Source organism: Arvicanthis niloticus, chromosome 18, assembly GCF_011762505.2.
Source record: "Arvicanthis niloticus isolate mArvNil1 chromosome 18, mArvNil1.pat.X, whole genome shotgun sequence".
NCBI classification, from domain to species: Eukaryota; Metazoa; Chordata; class Mammalia; order Rodentia; family Muridae; genus Arvicanthis; species Arvicanthis niloticus.
In genome coordinates this window covers 11,548,492-11,566,661 of record NC_047675.1, presented here as the reverse complement: position 1 = coordinate 11,566,661, position 18,170 = coordinate 11,548,492, and the positions used below count along the sequence as shown (strand labels likewise).

At 53.7% G+C, this 18,170-nt stretch overlaps 3 protein-coding genes across 4 annotated transcripts; 1 reads left to right on the top strand and 2 right to left on the bottom strand.

Annotated features, from left to right (window-relative positions):
- The first annotated feature begins 3,321 nt into the window (after window positions 1-3,321).
- On the top strand, window positions 3,322-5,272 carry Misp3 (MISP family member 3). Of its 2 annotated transcripts, XM_034522988.2 has the most exons (3): window positions 3,322-4,326; window positions 4,704-4,777; window positions 4,995-5,272. In XM_034522988.2, the coding sequence occupies exons 1-3, from the start codon at window positions 3,783-3,785 to the stop codon at window positions 5,007-5,009; spliced, it is 633 nt and encodes a 210-aa protein (XP_034378879.1). In that variant the 5' UTR covers window positions 3,322-3,782; the 3' UTR covers window positions 5,010-5,272. The 2 variants fall into 2 exon arrangements, with proteins under 2 accessions (XP_034378879.1, XP_076771604.1); XM_076915489.1 differs by lacking the exon at window positions 4,704-4,777.
- Window positions 5,273-10,028: 4,756 nt separating this feature from the next.
- C18H19orf67 (chromosome 18 C19orf67 homolog) lies at window positions 10,029-13,416 on the bottom strand. The gene is made up of 6 exons (XM_034522650.2): window positions 13,088-13,416; window positions 11,978-12,122; window positions 11,761-11,861; window positions 11,484-11,669; window positions 10,958-11,092; window positions 10,029-10,565 (listed from the first exon to the last, which is right to left on the bottom strand). The coding sequence occupies exons 1-6, from the start codon at window positions 13,414-13,416 to the stop codon at window positions 10,391-10,393; spliced, it is 1,071 nt and encodes a 356-aa protein (XP_034378541.1). The 3' UTR covers window positions 10,029-10,390.
- Window positions 13,417-14,602: 1,186 nt separating this feature from the next.
- Samd1 (sterile alpha motif domain containing 1) lies at window positions 14,603-17,435 on the bottom strand. Its single transcript, XM_034522130.2, has 5 exons — window positions 16,450-17,435; window positions 15,775-16,072; window positions 15,595-15,691; window positions 15,388-15,499; window positions 14,603-15,300 (listed from the first exon to the last, which is right to left on the bottom strand). Exons 1-5 carry the CDS (start codon window positions 17,341-17,343, stop codon window positions 15,142-15,144), a joined length of 1,560 nt encoding a protein of 519 aa, XP_034378021.1. The 5' UTR covers window positions 17,344-17,435; the 3' UTR covers window positions 14,603-15,141.
- Between the last annotated feature and the right edge of the window lie 735 nt (window positions 17,436-18,170).

Genomic DNA, 18,170 nt, shown 5'->3' with positions numbered 1-18,170 from the left:
TGCTTTAGTCATGGTGCCCTGTCTCAGTAGTAGAAAAATAATTAAGAGAGTTTTGGAGATTTGAACTCAGGTCATCCTGCTTACAAAAGAAATGCTTTACCCACTCAGGTACCTCTCCAATAGCTCTCAATGGGTTTGGGGTTCTGTTTTTTGTTTTTGTTTGGATTGGTGTGGTTGGTTGGTTTGATTTGGTTTGGTGTTTCTAAGAGTTTTTCTGTGTGGCCCTGGCTGTCCTGGAAGTCACTCTATAGACCAGACTGGCCTCAAACTCAGAGATCCACCTGCCTTTGCCTCCCAAGTGCTGAGATTAAAGGTGTGCGCCACCTCTGCCTGCCATTTTATTTGGATTTTGAGGCAGAGTTGGCTCTACTGAAACTCACTATGTATTTATTCCAGCCTGGCCTCAAACTTACAGAGATCTGCCTGCCTCTGTGTGCTGGAATTAAAGGCATTCATCACCACATCCTGCTTAGATTTTGGTCTTTGTTTGTTGTTTGTTTTTTTGAGTCACAGTCTCATTATATAGCCCTGGCTGTCCTAGAACTCACTCTGTAGACCAGGCTGGCCTCAAACTCACAGATCTGTCTACCTCTGCAACTGGGTTTTCAGATTTTTAAACATTGCATAGCTGGGAGATGAAACACTCTGTTCTGGAAGGAAGTTCCTAAAACTCAAGAAGTAAACAACTTAAAGACTTCAAGAACCTCCAGAAATTGAACACAAGTACTTGGCTCCCCACTCCCCAAGAATATATCAGCAGTCAGGACTGCTGAGAGACACTCTCAAGGAACTGAGTTGCCTGAAAGAAACAGTCCAATCTGCAGGCTAGATAATGACCTTCCAATACGCAGGCTGTATAGTGACCATCCAGTCCTGCACTCTAGGTTCCCGGTTTTTATGAGCTGTCACCATTGCTGTGTTAGGCTTTTCAGTAATGCAGCTGTCTTTGAGTCATTTCTGTTGTTGTAACTAACTCCTCACCCATATTCCTGTAAGTAACCCCAATAAAATGTATTGGTTTCACCAAGTTGGACTTTAGTGGTCTCCTTACTTTGGCCTGCCACCAGTTCTGTACCTGGGGTGAGTAAATGTTTGTTCGTGTCTCCCCAGGAACAGTGTCACACCACAAAACCAAACAGCAGCTGGGTATGGCAGCATAGACCTTTAATCCCGGCACTCTGAAGGTTTCTGCCGATCCCCGTAAGTTCAAAGCCAGCCGGCTATGCGTGTTGAGCGCCAAGCCAACAAGAGCTACACAGTAAGGCCCTATCCCAAAGCAAAAATAACATCTGTGAGTTGGCTTAGTGGTTAAGAGTGCTCACTGCTCTTGCAAAGAAGGAGCATTGGATTCTCAGAACCTGACAGGCAACATACAATGACCTGTAACTCTAGCTCCAGGGGATCTGGATCTGTATCCCTCTTTTGGCCTCCACAGGCACCTACATATAAGAACAATACACATACATAAAAATAAAACACATTTTTAAAAAAGAAACTGCTCTTAAGAGATCCTGGTTTGGTGCCAGTACCCACTCGAGGTGGCTCATGACTGTAACTGTAACAAAGGCATTAGCAGTCATCCAGATAAATCTGTGTGCACACACATATTTATAAAAACCCCTAAAACTAAAACTAAAACCAAAGAAAAGTTCCAAGACAGCCAGGGCTACACAGAGAAACCCTGTCTCAAAAAAAACCAATAAATAAATAAATAAATAAATAAATAAATAAATAAAACCAAAGAAAGAGTAATTACAGAGCTAAAAGAAGGACCGGTTTACAGACCCCCACCTTTCATATAATATAGTATCCTAGGTTAGTAGCATGCAGTTGCTATCCCATCCCTAGAGACCATTTGGTGTGTAGTTGGAGATAGCCAGTGGGCCTGAGGGAGAATCACAGGAGAAATACCGTGTTTGCCACCTCTCTCACCCGATGACCTTGGTAGAAGCCATCGGTGGATGGAACCAGAGTGTGAGAAGGGAATGGTGTCCAAATCAGATGAAGCCAGGTGGGAAAGGGCAGGGACGGACTGGGTCTTCGAAGGAGCATCATAGATATTGATGAGGAAGTCTCACTTGCTTGGGCATCAAGGGGCTGGATAGAGAGGCCACATCCATGAGGTGACGTGATAAAATACACCATGCCTCATAGACACAAAGTGTTTGTTAAAACAGCTTCCCAGGCTGTTTTACTTACTGTGTAGTCAAGGATAAGCTTCTGATTCTCCTGCCTATACTATCTATCTATCTATCTATCTATCTATCTATCTATCTATCTATCTATCTATCCCAAGTGTTGGGGTTCTAGGTATGCACTATCATAGCAGAGCTGGGATGGACCCCAGGGCTTTGTGCATGCTACGACACGGGGTGGGCTGGGTTTTGTGAAATCCGGCTTCCACAAGGGCGAGTAGAAAATGTCTCTACGAGTTGTTAGCCCTCACTCTGAATCGTCCGTCGACCCTGTCCTGGAAGACAGATCCGGCACCAGACAAAGGTCGCTGCTGCCTACCGATAACCCGGTGGCTCCTGTGCCCCAGCTTGGGCCTCCTTAGCAACCTGGCCCAAGCTTCCAGCCGCAATTGCTCGGCTGAGGCCCGGAAGTCCTGTAGTGTCTGCACTCTCAACCCTCGCTCATTCTAGCTGGACACCTGGCCGCCAACGCCTTGCGGGCTTTTCTGGAAGGTGGGGGCTGGGAGAGCTGCTCCAGGGCTTTGAGTAGCAGCAGCAAACCAGGTAGAGCTGAGCAGCCAGAGGCAGCAGTAGCACGCAGTGCGGCAGCCCCGGGCGCCCCCTCGGGCCAGACCGGAACTGTGTTGTCACTGCGATCTGTGTGCAGAGAAGGCCCAGAGACCACAGTGGGTGGGAGGTGTCGCTGGCCGCGGGCTGGCACCTGCTGAGCTAGACTAGTGAGGTCAGCGAAAGACGACCAGGGAAACTCTGTAAGGAGGCTGTGGTTCAACGATCAGCGCGGCGCTCCACTAGAGGTCAGGTCTCCGGAAAGTGATAAAAACAAAACAAAACAAACAAACAAACAAAAGACCCTAAAATGCCAGTGTGGTACTAGAGGGAAAGGGCGACCCCCCCCCCAGCCCCCGTAGAAAGTTCAGGGAAGCCCGTTCCGAAGAAGCCATCCTTTCACTCAACCCGTGGGCTCAGGTGGCGGGAATCCGGAGTCCAGCGGAGGTGCCCTGGCCCACAGGGCGGGTCCAGGGCCACTGGAATCCAGCTAGCAGGTGCCGGGGGCGGTACCCAGCCCTGCCCCCAGGGGACGTTCCTGGAGGCCAGAGGCGGGTCAAAGAAGAGTGCTGGTGACGCCTTAGAACCTCGGGCGGCGGCTGCAACCACAGGTACTCCGCAGGGCACTGTGTCCTACCTATCTGGGCATCTCAATCCGGCTCTGAGAACACTTTGAAAATTTCAAAGTGCGCCTAATTCCGAACATCCATGTTCCCGGGTGTACGAGTGCGGAGTCCTGGGGTCGCCTGAAGCTTAAGAATACATGTTCCGGGAGCCTCAGAGCCAGGGCACAGGGGAAGGCAGTGAGATCCTGGAAACCTCTGGAGAGGAGGACTTGGAGACCCCGGAGCTAGATAGCCAGGTCCTGCAGGGGCCAGTTGAGCAGGTCACGGGAGCGCCCGGGCGGTCTGCGGCTGGGCCGCCTGGCCCTCGGATAGCTGAGGTACTGGGGCAGTTGTGTCCCTGTCTTGGCTCAGAGGACTCCAGGTGTGTTTTCCATCGAGGCCCGCGGCATCCAAACCGGCGCCTGCAGAATTGCAGATGGAGACGCCCATCCAGCGCGAAATCCGCCGCAGTTGCGAGCGCGAGGAGAGCCTGCGCCGGAGCCGGGGTCTGAGTCCGGGTCGCGCGGGCGAGGAACTCATCGAGTTGCGTGTGCGGCCGGTGCTCAGCCGGCCGGGCTCCGGTACCCCGCTGCCGCGCGCCCTGGAGCGCGCTCGGGCGGGCGCAAAGATGCAACGGGACATCGAACGCGAGGCTCACAGGCAGGCGGCGCTGGCGAGCCCTGCGGTTCCGGAGCCCAGCGCCCGGCGGCGGCCGCAGCCGCTGGACGAACTCAAGCGCTTCTTTGAGGCTGCGGCGGAGGACGGCGCGGGCTTGCAGCGGCTGCCGGAGGCCGGAGGCCGGCTGTACCCCGCCGTTCAGGACGGCTGTCCAGTGCTGGGGCAGTTGCCGCCTCTCGTTGCCCCGTCGCTGCTGGAGCAGGAGGTGCGCCGGGTGCGCGAGCGCGAACGGGAGCTGCAGTTGCAGCGGCGCAGCATCTACGGGGCCGCCGAGGTCGGGGAGCCAGCGCCGAGCCTCACCCGTAAGCGGTCCCCCTGGGCCCTAGAGCTCAGGCTGTCTCCAGCTCCAGTGGTCCTTCATCTGTAGGCTTGCAGACCCTTAACTATTCTTCTGGGGGTTCACCTTCTGTTCTTCACTTCCACACCTGGAGTGAGGATCCCCGGATCCATCAGACCTTGTCTTGGAACCTGTCTTGGCTTCTGGCGTTCTTGGGTCCTCTGTACTTTTCGGGTTCCTATCTACCCTGAATTTGCCTCACTCCTGTTCCTGGGTCCCCAGAAATGGGTGGAGGCCTCCATGGGAAGGAGGGGTGCACACCTGTATGTGTTTAAGGGGTGCGGCCGTCCTCCAGCTGGCAAGAGGAGGGGCAGCCGCGGCTGAGCGTTCCTTCCCCCACAGCGAGCAGGGGAGATGGAAAGTTGGCGGTGATCTGGCCCCCGCGGAGACGGGCCTCAGAGAACGGCCTGGAGAAGGTGGGAGCCTCCCTTTCCAATGCTTGTCGCTCTCCCACCCCTCCTTGAAGCGCCTGGGCATTAGGGTGGAGGGAGAAGGTGAATCCTGGTCCCCTGTAACCCCACTCTGGCCCAAACTCAAAAGTCCCAGATGCAATCTAGACAGTGAAGAGGAGATGGGGGCCTGGAGGCCAAACTCTCCCTGAGGGTGTTCTTTCTCTTCCCCTTTTCCTTGTAGGAGCGCAGACCCTGAGGTCTGTGAAGGTTGGGACCTGCAGCCAGAAGTAACTTACTCTTTGGAATCCAGGGTAGAGTAACTCTCCAGATCACCAGAAGGCCTAAAGAGGGAAGGGCCATCTTTCTTTAATGGCAACTTGAAATCCAGCCCATCCTTGATACTGACTACGGAATTAACCAGCTTTCTCCATAAAATTGTTCAGTCTTCCCCGGAAAACAGACCACCACCCGCAAAACCTGTGAGTGAAACATAAAATAAAGTCCTCCTTTCTCTTCCTAGGCTTTAGTGCAAGTTGTTTTCTACTGGGTCTTCCTTAGTCTGGGTGGGGCGGTGGCTGACAGGTGAAGGACGCTTGGGAAAGCTACCAGCGGATTAGCGGATCGCACCGGAATGTTGGAATTCAAAATGCACTCTGGTCTCCTTGTTCTGGATTGGCTGCTGACCCGGGCCTGGAGGCCAGTGCCCTACTGCCCCCTGGTGGTGCGAGCGCAGAATGCTGCTCACTGGCCCACAGATTCCACTCTGGTGTCCAGATGTCGGTTTTTATAGGTGCCGAAAACATTCTGTGCTCAGGGCGCTGTTAGACCGAGGTGCTATGAAGTTGTCCCTGCTCTGGGGATATAAATAATAGTGTAAAAATACTGGGGTGGGCTGGAGGGATGGTTTACGGTAAACAGTGTTTGCTACTCTTCTCCCAGCATCTTCATGGGAGGCTCACAACTGCTTATAATTCCATCTCCAGGAGATCCGTTGTCCACTTCTCTCCTCCAGAAAAATCTGAACATACACGGCATACATTCGCACAAAATGCACACATATACACATGAATTAAAAAATAAAGATAATTTTAAAAAGAGAAATTACCAGTGGTGGTGTTGAAGAGTCAAAGACCTGGTCTCTGCTTGTTTCTTTTAAAATCATGGCTTCATAGATCCCATATTGACCTGAAATTCCCTTTGTGGGCAAGGGAGACCTAGAAAGTTCTAAAAGATTTACTTTTCAGATTCATGCTGTGTGTGTGTTTTGTTGGCCCGTGTGTGCAGTACCTGCAGAGGTAAGGAGAGGGTCGGATCCCTTGGAACTACAGTTCCTTGTGGGAACTGAACCATGGTACTCCAGAAGTACTCTTAATGCTGAGCAGCCTCTATTTTAGTTATATGTATGTTTGTTGGGGTCTGTACACAAGAGTGCAGATGTACAGATGCCCTCAGAATCCAGATAGTATCAATTCCCCTAGAGTTGGAGCTACAACAGCTGTGAATCACCAGAGGTGGGTGTTGAGAACTGAACCCAGGTCCTCTGCAGTGGCAACTAGTGCTCTTAACCACTGAGTCATCTCTCCAGCCCCTGGAACTGTTACTAAAAGTGACGTCCAGGACTGAAGAATTGACTCAGCACTTAAGAGTGTTTGCTGTACTGTGCGAGGTGGCGCATGCTTTAATCCAGCAGTAAGGAGGCAGAGAAACAGGCAGATCTCTGAGTTTGAGGCCAACCTAGCCTACAGAGTGAGTTCCAGCACCACCAGGGCTACACAAAGAAACCCTGTCTTGAAAAACAAAACAAAATGCTGCCCATTCAGATCCAGTTTTAGTTCCCAGTACACAACTTTGGGTAGCACACACCACCTATAACTCCAGCTCCTGGAGATCAGACATCGTATTTTAGACTTCTCTGGCATCTTGGAATACACAGATGAATATCTGAATACCCAACACAGATGTGCATCTGTCCTCTATGTTGCCCTGGCTGTCCTGGAACTATGTAGACTAGGCTGACTTTGAACTCACAGATCTACTCCTGCCTCTGCGTCCTGAGTGCTGGAATTTGGGGGGGGAGGGGGTTTGTTTTTGTTTATCGAGACAGGGTTTGTGTAGCCCTGACCTAGAATTTGCTCTACATGCAGAGGAGGCTGGCTTCGAGGTCCACCTGCCTCTGCCTCCTGAGTGCTGAGACCACCAAAGGCATGTACCACCAGAGCCTGACCACATACATAATTTTTAAAAATAATAATAAAAAAAAAATCCTTTAAACAAAGAACCAGAAAATGTGAGCATGTTCCTGACAAGTGCAAGACTCCAGGTCTGAGCCAAAACAAAACTACCAATTTGTACTATTTAACAATTTCTAGAAAAGAAAAGAAAAGAAAAAAAAAAAAAAAAAAAAATTTCTTTTCCCCCTTAACATCTTTTTAGACAGAGACTCACTAGGTTCCTGGCTGGCTATGTAGAACAGGATGGCTTTGAACCTGTGACTTCCTGATTTTGCCTTCTGTATGTTGAAACTGCAGGCCTATGTCATCATATCAGGTTTAGAAAAAAAAAAACTTTAAAAATTATTCAAGTGGGACTGGGCATGCTGACACATTTGCCTTTAAACTTAGCACTTAGAAGGTGGAGACAGGCAGATTTCTGTAAGTTTAAAGCCAGCCTAGTCTACATAGTGAGACCCTGTTGTGTGTGGGGGGGGGGAAGTGGTCAGTTATGGGCACACTGCAAACCCTGCTTCACTTCTGCTAAACACTCTAAATTGTTTGGAAAACTATCTGTGTAATTCACAGAATGCCAGGACAGTTCTACAGCTTCTTAGAAGTGACTAGCATCAGAAAAAGTGGGACGCTAAAACATTTTAGATTTGTTATATAGGGAGATGTGCATATATCTAGCTCAATCTGTAAAGTACTAGCCTGGCAAACAGGAAAGCCAGGCCAGGGTTTAATCCTGAGCGACACAGAAACAGTGGTAGACCTGTAACTGAAGAGGTAGGGGCAGTTCGATCAGAGGTTCAAGGCCAGCCTCAGCTACATAGAGAACTTGAGGCCAGCCTACCTATATGACACCCTATCTCAAAAAGAAAATTAAGTAAATAAATTGAGGGGCTGAGATGTCTCAGTGGGTAAAGCGCTTGTCACGCCAGTCCAGCCAGAATTCAGATCACCAGAAACCTTGTGAAAAGCTGTGGTACCTGCATGTCCCTGCAGGCTCCGACTGGAAGTGGGAGGCAACAGAATCACTGGAAGTTTGCAGGCAGCTAGTCTGCAGACTCAGCCTAAGGCAGCTACTTTATAACAAGGTGGAAGACCAGAGTTCTCTCCCAACCTCCACATATATGCCAAGGCATGTACACAGCAACATACACACTGACAGAGAAATCATTAAATACTAGCCTTACGGATTAAATTGCTGATGTGTCCACTCAAATCTCACTATGGTAACCAGGCTGGCCTTAGTTAGCAGCAGCTTCTAATGAAATAACAACAGATAAAAGAGGAGAAAGGTCCACATGGTGTTTCACTTAGGAGAAGCTGCTACCTTTATTTTATTTTATTTTATTTGGTTTTTCGAGACAGGGTTTTTCTATATGGCCCTGGCTGTTCTGGAACTCACTCTGTAGACCAGGCTGGCCTCGAACTCAGAAATCCACCTGCCTCTGCCTCCCAAGTGCTGGGATTAAAGGCATGTGCCACCACTGCCTGGCCTTTATTTTATTTTTAAATTCAAAAAAATACATGAATGTTTTGCCTGCATGTCTGTCTATGAACCGTGTGCATGTCTGGTGTCTGAGAAGGGTATCAGAAGTGAAATTATAGATGGTTGCCAACCACAATGTGGGTGCTGAGAACTGAACCCTGATCTTCTGGGAAAGCAGCACTGCTGTTAACTGCTGGGCCATGTCTCCACCTCCCTCTCTCTTGGATTGGAATTAATCTGATCCAAGCTGTGGAGTAAAACATTATTCACTCAGCAATGTTTAGCAGAAGTCTCTCTGGAAGAGCAAGGGTTTGGTTTGTAACCTTGAGTTAGCTCACTTTTTATATCTGTTTTTAAAGACTTACAATAGAATGTACCAGGTGGTATCAACTGAATTACTGAAGCATAAGGCATGGTGGCTCACTGGAGGCCCAGGCTGGACATTAAGGCCAACCTGGGCTATATATTAGGATTCCGGGTGGATTAAAAAGAAAGGCATCCAGGCAGTGGTGGCACATACCTTTAATCCCAGCACTGGGGAAGAAGAGGCGGGTGGATCTTTGAATTTGAGGCCAGCCTGGTCTACATATCAAGTTCTAGGATAAGGAGAAACCCTGTCTTTAAAAAACAAACAACAAACAAACAAACAAAGGAAAGAGGAAAATTCTGAAAAGATTGCTAATAAGAGCCCTGCTGCTCTTCCAGAGGACCTTCTTCAGTTGCCTGCACCGGCATGGATGCTGACAACTCTTTGTAATTTTATACCCAGGGTATCTCTGATGCCCTCTCTGGCCTCCTGGGCAAGGAGAGAAATAAAAAGATGTAAGTAAATATATATATTTGAAAGAGATATGCCCTCTAACATAGCCAGCTCCAGCTGTCCTGCAACTCACTGTGTAAACCAGGCTTGCCTCACAGAGCCCACCTGCCTCTGTTTCCCTGAGTGCTATGAGTAAAGGTGTATGCTACCATGCCCAGTTAATAAAAATTAGTCTCTTCTCTCCCTCCTTCCCGCCCCCCCCCCTCTGTCACACACACAGATACACAGGGCATGGTTCTATTTCTAGGTCTCACATTCTGACTGAATGTGAAAATTTTAGTATCCAAATATCGACCTCTCACTGTAGAGATTGTGAAAACTCAGAGCGACACAGGGGAGGTAGGACCCCATTCCTATCTAGGGCCAGTTTTGCTGAGAAGACCCAGGTTCAAGTCTAGGCTTCTCAGGAAGCAGGAGGGCTCATTTCTCTCAGCTAGAGTATCCTTCACCAGCCCAAGATTGATGTGGAGCTGAAAGAGCCCTAGGACTCTCCAGACACTCTTCAAGAGACAAGACAATCACCAGCTTGGCTTGGACACCCCAAAAGCTGGAAGGGAAAGTCTGATTCCACTCTGCAAACTGATATCCTGCAGTTTCCTAAGGTACATCGGGAAATGTAGTTGTGTTTAAAAAAAAAAAAAAAAAAAAATCGGAATAGGAATCACTTCCGGGGTAAAAAAAAAAAAAAAAAAACCAACAACTTAACAACAACAACAAAAAACAAACAAAAAACAAACCGGGTGTGGGTCTAAGTCCTCTTCCAGTGGGCCTAGAATTTCCCTGCTACCAGAAACTTGTTTTCTGGGTTCCGGTTGCTGACGAGAGCGCTACTTCCCTCTTTGATTCATGTGCATCTGCGCATGTGCAGCAGTCTCTCCGAGGTCTGCGGACTACACTTCCCACAAGGCCCTGCGGTGGGCGGCCCCCCCAGGGGAGGGATGAGGCACTCACAGGACACAGAACCTCTGACCTTGCTCTTTTATTAACAGAAAAGTCTGCCCGCACTTGGTGTTCGGTGGCCCGTGCCGGGGAGTACTCTTTGAAGCCCGCATCTCTTCCTGCCTGGAGTTTGGGGTTGTCAGGCACCAGCTGGCGCCTTCTCCTGGGACTCAGGATGCCGGGGTTGCCCAAGCTGCGGGCCCAGCAGCGCTGGGGGGCCGGGCGGGGCCTGCCTGGCCCATGAGGATCTGCACCAGCAGGTCGGTGGCCAGCACGTGCGACGGCTCCTCGAAGCCGATGGTTAGTAGCTGCTGGTAGTCCCCGGGTGGCTGGGGGCACAAAATCCTTGGGGGCATGGAGACAAGCCTGACTTGAGCACCTCTGACCCTCAGCTGGGAGGGTTTTTGTTTCAATTAGGGGTGGTTGGCTACCCTAAGGGAAAGCATTTCCTCTGTTGACAAGCTCCTGGAGTTGAAACCCTGAACTTGAGGCTACTAACCACTGTTCTGGCTGTTGTCTCCCTGGGAGAGTGACTTATTTGCTCTGAAAACATGTTTTCTTTGTGAAATCCGCATCTCTATGGATTGCCGTTTTGTCTGCATAAAGCACCCTTCAGGGCACAGTAAAATGTGTTCCCTATTAACTGTGGAAATTTTGTCACCTGAGCTCCAGTTTTTGGTGAGGTTGTTCTGCCCTCCCTCAAACTTAAGCCCGCATCACCATGACTGGGATCCTACCATGAGTCAAGATCATCCTCTGCTGGTCCTAGGGGCATCCATCGGCCAATGGACCAGAGTTTCTGGATCTGGGGGCATGAATTGGCTGGTCCCTGGCCTGCATCCTCCCATGTATCTCGATAACACAAGAAGTAGCTGAGTGGGAGAGATCAGAAGGAAAAGCAATACTTTAGTTTTTTTTGTTTTTTGTTGTTTTCTGCTGAGGGCTTTCATTCTGGAGGTGAGATTCAAGTTCGTCAGAAGTTATCTCAAGATCTCGGGTAGGAATGTGACTCAGTACTGAGGACTTTCCTCCCTGGTGGCCTAATCTTTTATTTTAATGGGAAGGTGGAGCTAAACAAACCTATAAGGGTTGAAAGTGTAGCTCAGTGCTGGTCTAGCGTATGCAGGGTCCTGGATTTTTATCCTAGCACTACAGAAGGCATTCAGTTTTGTCTTGCATCTCACTCTTTGGTGGTGGTGTATAGACTCAAGTTGGCATTCGGTATAGGAAGGAGAGGACTTTGATTTTGATGAGGGGACTCACTAATCCACATGGGAGTCTGCTCCTTGGCTGCTGGCCTCTGTAGTGGTTTCCAGGTTCCAACGCATCTTCTTATAGAGGTATCTTGGGAAGTGACTGGCAGTGTAGGCAGCTGGTGTGCAGTATCGGAAGATGGACACATCGTGGGAGGGGCTAATGGAGAACCTCCCGCAGAAGAAGCAGGAGATGCTAGCAGGAGATAGGAGTGGACAGCAAGCTGGGCCCTGGACCACCATCCACCCGACAGTCCCATTTCCTGCCCCATTTCCTGTCCGCTTACCTCAAAGGGTTAGTTTCCTCCAGGTCCACGAACCCAAAGGAGGCATACATGAGAACTAACTGTTCCAAGCGCAGGGTTAGCTGCTGGGAGATCTCCAGCAACTGCATGGAAGGTGGGACTTTGTGACCTCAGGTGGTCAGCCAGAAGAAGCAACCCTCCTACCCACCTAGGCATAGTTTAAAGGAGAAAGGGGCGTGGAAAGAGTTGCTGTACACACCCCCTTCCGGACCAACTCTTGCAGGGCTCCGTAGATGGGAGGGACACTCCTTGCCGCAGCCTCAAGGTATAGGAAGTAAGGCTCACACATAGTTAAGAAGGTGGGCATGGCCTTGGCCAGCTGTTCCTTCTGTACTCGGTCCCTGCTGAAGGGAGAAAGGGGCCTTCATGTGGCATCTCTCCTTCCATCCCTAGGAGCCCCACTTGCATCCCTGGCTGAACCCATGATGAAATTCCCTCAGTGCTGTGGCTTAGTGCTAAGAACATTTGCATAGCATGTGCAGAGTCCCGGGTTCCATTCCAACACCCCCAAATTAAACATAAAAATAAGGGAAAAAGAAAGGGGGAGCTTAAGTCCGCGTTAGAGATTGGAGTTCAGCATAGGTGAAACTCAGCATAAGAGAAAGATTCCCTTCAGTGTCAAGTCTTTCTCCCGTCACCTTTCAGAACCACCTGCATCAGTCATTTGAAACATTTGTTAAAGTGCTGACACCTGGGCTGGGAGCACACCTCTGTGGCAGAAGGCTTGCCTAGTGCAAGGGCCTGCATTCCATCCCGGCGGCGCAACACTCGGGAAGCTGGGACTTTAGCAAGCCTCCCAAAGACATCACAACCGCTTCCCCACTGGTCTGGAAACTGCATTTTACTTTGGGAGTGGAGGGTGGCCTCTCATACCAGAAGTTTTCTGGCTAGAGCTGATGCAGATGGAATCTGTTTAGCTGACTTAAAGTAGGTTTTAAAAAAATCTAAGCGAGCATTTCAAATTTGGTAGGCAACACTCAGTAGACTGAGGCAGGAGGCTCACCAACTAGAATGTAATGAGACCATGTCTCAAGAAAAGAAATTGTTCAAACCAACCAACCAACCAACTTCTAAGTGAGAGAGAGAGAGAGAGAGAGAGAGAGAGAGAGAGAGAGAGAGAGAGGATTTTTGCTACCCTAAAGGCCCATACATTGCCAGGTTCTGCCTCTCAATTCCTAACAACCCTCAGCGCACTATAAAGCGTAGTCCTAACCAGCTAGCCTCATATACTGGCCCCGAGTTCAGTTTTTGGCCTTTGTGGGCGGCACAGTCCTCCTGTCCTGGGACCTGGGCCTTTGTGCAGGGTCACCTGTAGAGCAAGTAGCTTTGAAAGTCATCCGCCTTCCTGAGCAGGTAACGGAGCTGGTCAGTGATGGGGCTGAACATGGAGTCCAGCGGGAGGCGAGCCGGGGTCGGCCCGAGCTCCGCTGCCAGTGGCTCCCGGGAGGACGTGGAGGCTGGAGCTTCCATCATGGGCTGTGCCCGCTGGGGCTCCAGTTCCGCTGAAGCCTCGGGTCTCCCGACGGGCGACCACGAGGGGTCTCCATAAGGCGGCGGCCCGGGTCCCAGTTCCTCCGAAGGCGGTGCTTCTCCAGGGGCCAGGGCCAGCGACCCCGCGAACCAGGGCTCCGCAGCCATCCGCGCCCACCGCAGGCGCCTGCAGTCCCCGCGGCGTCCCGGGAGCGCACACACCTGGGGCCGAGCGGCTTGGGCAGTGAGCGCAGCCGCAGCCCACTCAGCCCGGCCTCGACGTCTCTGCCGGCGCCACCCCGCGGGGCTTTCGCCTCTTTTGAATTTCAGCACGCGGAGGGCGCGCAGCCTGGGCCTGCACTGCGCACGGAGCTTGGCCGGCCGGCACCTGGCGCGCGGGGCGCTGCCAAGGGCGGAGCCCCAGACCTGCCTTGTGGTTGCGAGCAGCTAGGCGCCCTTTCTTTTCCCAGGCAGTTGACTGGACTGGAGGGGGATTCCTAACTTACTAGGAATCCGGGAGGCCTATACACCCCAGCAGGTGACCCCAAGATCTGACTCTTAACTGATGGCACTGAGATCTGCTTTTGAGCCTACTAAGGCCTAGCTAGTGATACAGCAGTTACTTCTACAATAAAAATTCTCAGACAGGTGATCTTATCCCATCGTCTCTTTTGTTCCAGTGTGCCCGCCCTGGTCCCAGAACACTTATAGGTTGGATTCCTTGCTACGTGCAAAGATTGATTGGTATTTAAGTACAGGCTAGGAGGCCAAATATATTACAAGGCTTGAAGCAAGCAGCAACAGGTGTCACACTGTCTCGTGTGACCCTCGACTTTGTCAAGCCAGTTGCCCTGTCTATAAAACGAGTTTTATGACGTCTGCTTTACCAAACTACAGAGGTGACAACAAAACGCTCAGCAAGTGTGCAGTTAACTGTTAGTCACTCAACAAACACTTGAGCAGGTGGTTCTAGAATGAGATGGCAGAAGACAAAGGAACTATCCCAGTCCTAGACTGATTTTGTCATTGTTGAGACAGGACTGCCTGTAGCCCGAGCTGCCTTTGAACTATGTCGGTAAGTCTAGCCTCGGATTCCTGACCCTGCTTCCACCTCTAAGTGCTGAGATAACAGGTGTGCCACCAAGCCCAGCTACAAAAAGCATCTCCTTTTTTGTGGTGGTGGAGACAGAACTGAGATATTTTATCTGCATACTTGGTGAGGCCACTGAGTCTCGGCCCAGCTGTAGTGGGCTGAGGGAAGCTGCCGCTGTTCTACCACCAAAATACTGTCTTCAAGTTAAAAACTCTTTAAGGAGGTTCTTAGCACCTCCTTCCTCCATGCAGAAAATGCACTTTTTTTTTTTTTTTAAAGTTTTATTTAAAAAACCTTCGGTGCAATATTAAAAAGCAATACAGCCAGGTGGAACAATAGTAGACAGACAGAAAGGGAAGAAGAGGACCCAAGGTCCCTTACCTCACCTGTTCCCCAAAAGCTGGGGGTCAATGGGGAGGACATGGGGGTGGTGGGACGAGGAAAAACCACCACCAGGATGAATAGGCAGAACAAAACACATATAAGATACATCTGGCTGAACTGAAGAGGGGTTTGGGGCCACAGGAAGCTCCCCTGTTTTTTGTTTTTCAAAAATGTCCTGGTTTGGGGAGAAAGGGTGACCCCTGGTAAATGAGCCAACCAAGTCCTCCTACCCCACACTCCACTGCTGTGGAGAGGGGTGAACTAAGGTCAGGGGTGTGAGAAAAGGGCAAATGGAGAAGGGCATCCCCTCACTGGAGTCTGTTAGGAAGGTCGAGTGTCCCCATGTCCAGCTTCTGGACGATGGGGCCACCATGGGTGGACTCTGGACTGGTTGGGGTGGGGACAAGGCCGGGCGCTCAGCCTAGAAGGCCATCAGGATCATCGTCCTCAAAGTGGCCTTGCTGAAGCACCTTGATGTGGTGCTCGTAGATCTTCAGGGCTGGGCCCAGGCGGATGGACAGACCAGTGAGCACATCTGTCCGTTGCATGAGCAACAAAGACTTGCCATCAATTTCCTAGGCAGGACAAAAAGGGGCAGGGTCAGGACACACCCGGAGGCCCCCTGTGTGTGCAGACACAGCGGTCCCTGGCCGGGGACTCACCTGCTCTTGAAAAGCAGTAGCCTGCTCTGGGAAGCCTGCCTCGGTGAAGTACTCCACCACATCCATGACTGTCCACTCCACAGGGTCCGTTGGCTTCTCCTTGCGCCCAGAACTGCAACAAGAATGGAGAGCAACGGTGACCTTGGCACAGCTCTGATTGTCCAACACCCAGGTGCTAATCCTAATGTCCCCAATGCCTCAACTTACGGACAGCCAAAAGGGGTCCCATCAGTCCCAGGTAGGGCTGGTTTTCCTGGAGGCAAAGGCACAGGAGATGGAGAATCTGGAGCAGCTGCAACACAAGCTGGGAAAGGGAAAGCAGACGGCAGTCAGGCTTGGGTTCACAGCTCCCTGCTCTGCACTGCCCCAACCCAGACGGGTCCTTACCTGATCCCCCTTCTTTATTCGTAGCTGTCATCGAGAACACCTGGCGTGTGCAGCTGCCAGGTGCTGGTCCCCGCCCTTCATCCTGGCCCTGGTAGGGTCCACAGGGCGACCACTCCTTGACCCTCTCCTTAGCACTCGGAGGGCCCCGCTCTCCATTAATCTGGTGGTGCTGAGCACCTGCGGGGCGGTCACTCTCGGGCACTTCTGAGCCCTCAGATACATTGTCCTCCTCTTCCTCCTCCTCCTCTTCATCATCATCTTCCTCTTCTTTCTCAAACACCCGTTCTTCTCCACCTCTCTGGGGCCAGAGAAAGAAGCAGGCAGAGTTAGAGCTCTTCTAGTCCCAGATGAAATCCAGTGTCCGACGCCACCTTTGACAACAACACGGAGTAACTTTTACGCTGTGCTGTCGTTTCCGTGCCAGGTTCTGGGTTAATAAAGCCCTCAATAGCCAAGTCTTACTAAACTCGCTCAACTACCCCCAGGGGTCGCTACTGTCAGCAATCCGCGTTTACAGCTGAGGAAACTGAGGCTCCCGCACATCAGGTCACCGACCGAGACCACCGCGTTCGGAGTCCACGGGGACCGTGGGTGAATCCCGGCCACCTGACGTCCCGCTCCCTCCCGGGACTCTCGTCCCCGCCAACTTCGCCCGCACCTGCCCGGTGCGCTCACCTTGCTCCGCGCCGCGCGTGCGCTAGCGGCCGGCGGCGCTCGTCCCGGCCTGTCTCCGCGGGGTAGCGCGAGCGCTCCCAGGCGGGTGCGCTCCAGACGGCCTCGCGCCGCTTCCTCTTCCAGCAGCCCCTGCACGCGGCCGCGGGTGAGGCGGCCGCTGGCGCCGCCACTGCCCCCGAGGTAGCGCACGACTTCCCGCAGGCTCACGGGCCGCGCCGGGCCGCCCGCCCGCGCCGCGCCCCCCTCCGGCGGCGGCTGTGGCTGCGGCGGTGGCGGCTGCTGCTGCTGTGGCGGCGCCGGCGGCTCCCGGGCGGCGACGGCGGGCGGCGGTGCACGGCGCGGGCCGGCTGGGGGCGCCGCGGCCGGGGGCGCGGCGGGCGCTGGTGGCGGCGCGGCCAGGGGCGCGGCCCGCTGCGCCCGGGGACCCGGTTGCGCGGGGCCGGGAGAAGGGGGCGCTGTGGCGGCGGCCGCGCGGGGCGCCCGGGTCGGGGCGGCGACGGGCGCGGGCGGCGGGGCGGGCGTGGGCGGCGGCGCGGCGGGGCCCCCGCGGGGGACGCGCGGCGGGGCGGGTGGGGTGGCTCCGCGGCGGGGCGGCTGGACGCGCGCCGCGTTGCGGTACGAGATGCTCCCCTTGTAGCTGACCCGGAGCACGGCGCGCTGCTGGATCAGTTTCTCGAGCTCCGCGCGCGTGCGCTCCGGCTCCGGGCCGTGCCGCCGCCGCACCATCCGGCAGATGCGCTCCAGGTCCGGCCGCGCCTTGCGCGAGCGCAGCGAGTCGATGGTGTCCAGAATCCACTCTTGGTAGTGCGGGGAAGCGGCGGACGACGAGGCGGCGGCCGCCGTGGTGGCGGCCGCCGCCGTCTCCGGCGGGGGTAGGGCCGGGGGCCCCGCCATGCCTCCCGCCCGGCCCGGCTGCACGGTGCGCGCTGCCTCCCTCCCAGCGCGGCGCCCCCTCCCCGCTCCCCTCCCTCCGCCGCTGCCCGCCTCCTCCGCCTCCCCCCGGGGGGCGCAGCGCCTCGGCGGAGCGGCGGCGGCGCTGCTGTTTCTTCGCAAAAAAAAAAAAAAAAAAAAAAAAAAAAAAAAAAGCAAGCGAGAGAGAGGAGAGCGCGCGAGAGAGACAGAAAAAAAAATAGTGAGAGAGAAAGAAAAGAGGAAAAAAATATGCACACACTCACTCACTCGCACGCACGCACACAACAGCCCCGCTTCTGCTGGGCGCGCGCGGGGCCGGGGATGCGAGGAGGGAGGAGGGGAGCGCGGCGCGGCCGGCCCCTCCCCGCCGCCGCCGCCGCCGCACGCGCGCCCTGCGCCCGGGACACTCCGGCCCCCCTTCCTGCTCGCCCTCCCCCGCTGCCCGCCTTCCTCGCTCCCTCCCACCCCCACGCGCCCGCTTTTAAGGTGGAGCCCGGGCCCCCGCCCGCCCCGTGTACCCGTCGCTCTAGCTCACTCCGGCTCGCTCCGGCCCCCCCTTACAACTCCCGCGCGCTTTTTAAGGAGGCGCCGCGGAGTTGGCGCCGGAGCGGGGGCGGGGAGCGCGGCGGGCGGGGGAGGGGGAGGGGAGCCCAGGGGGGAGGGGATAGGGGCGGGCGGGGCGCGCGGGCGGCGTTCGGCCGCCCTCCAGCCATTGGGCGCGGGACCCAGACGTCCTCGGCGCCCAGCCCCCTCTCCACGCCTCTCCGCGCGCAGCGCTCTCGGGACCGCACTTACCGGGAACTAGCCGC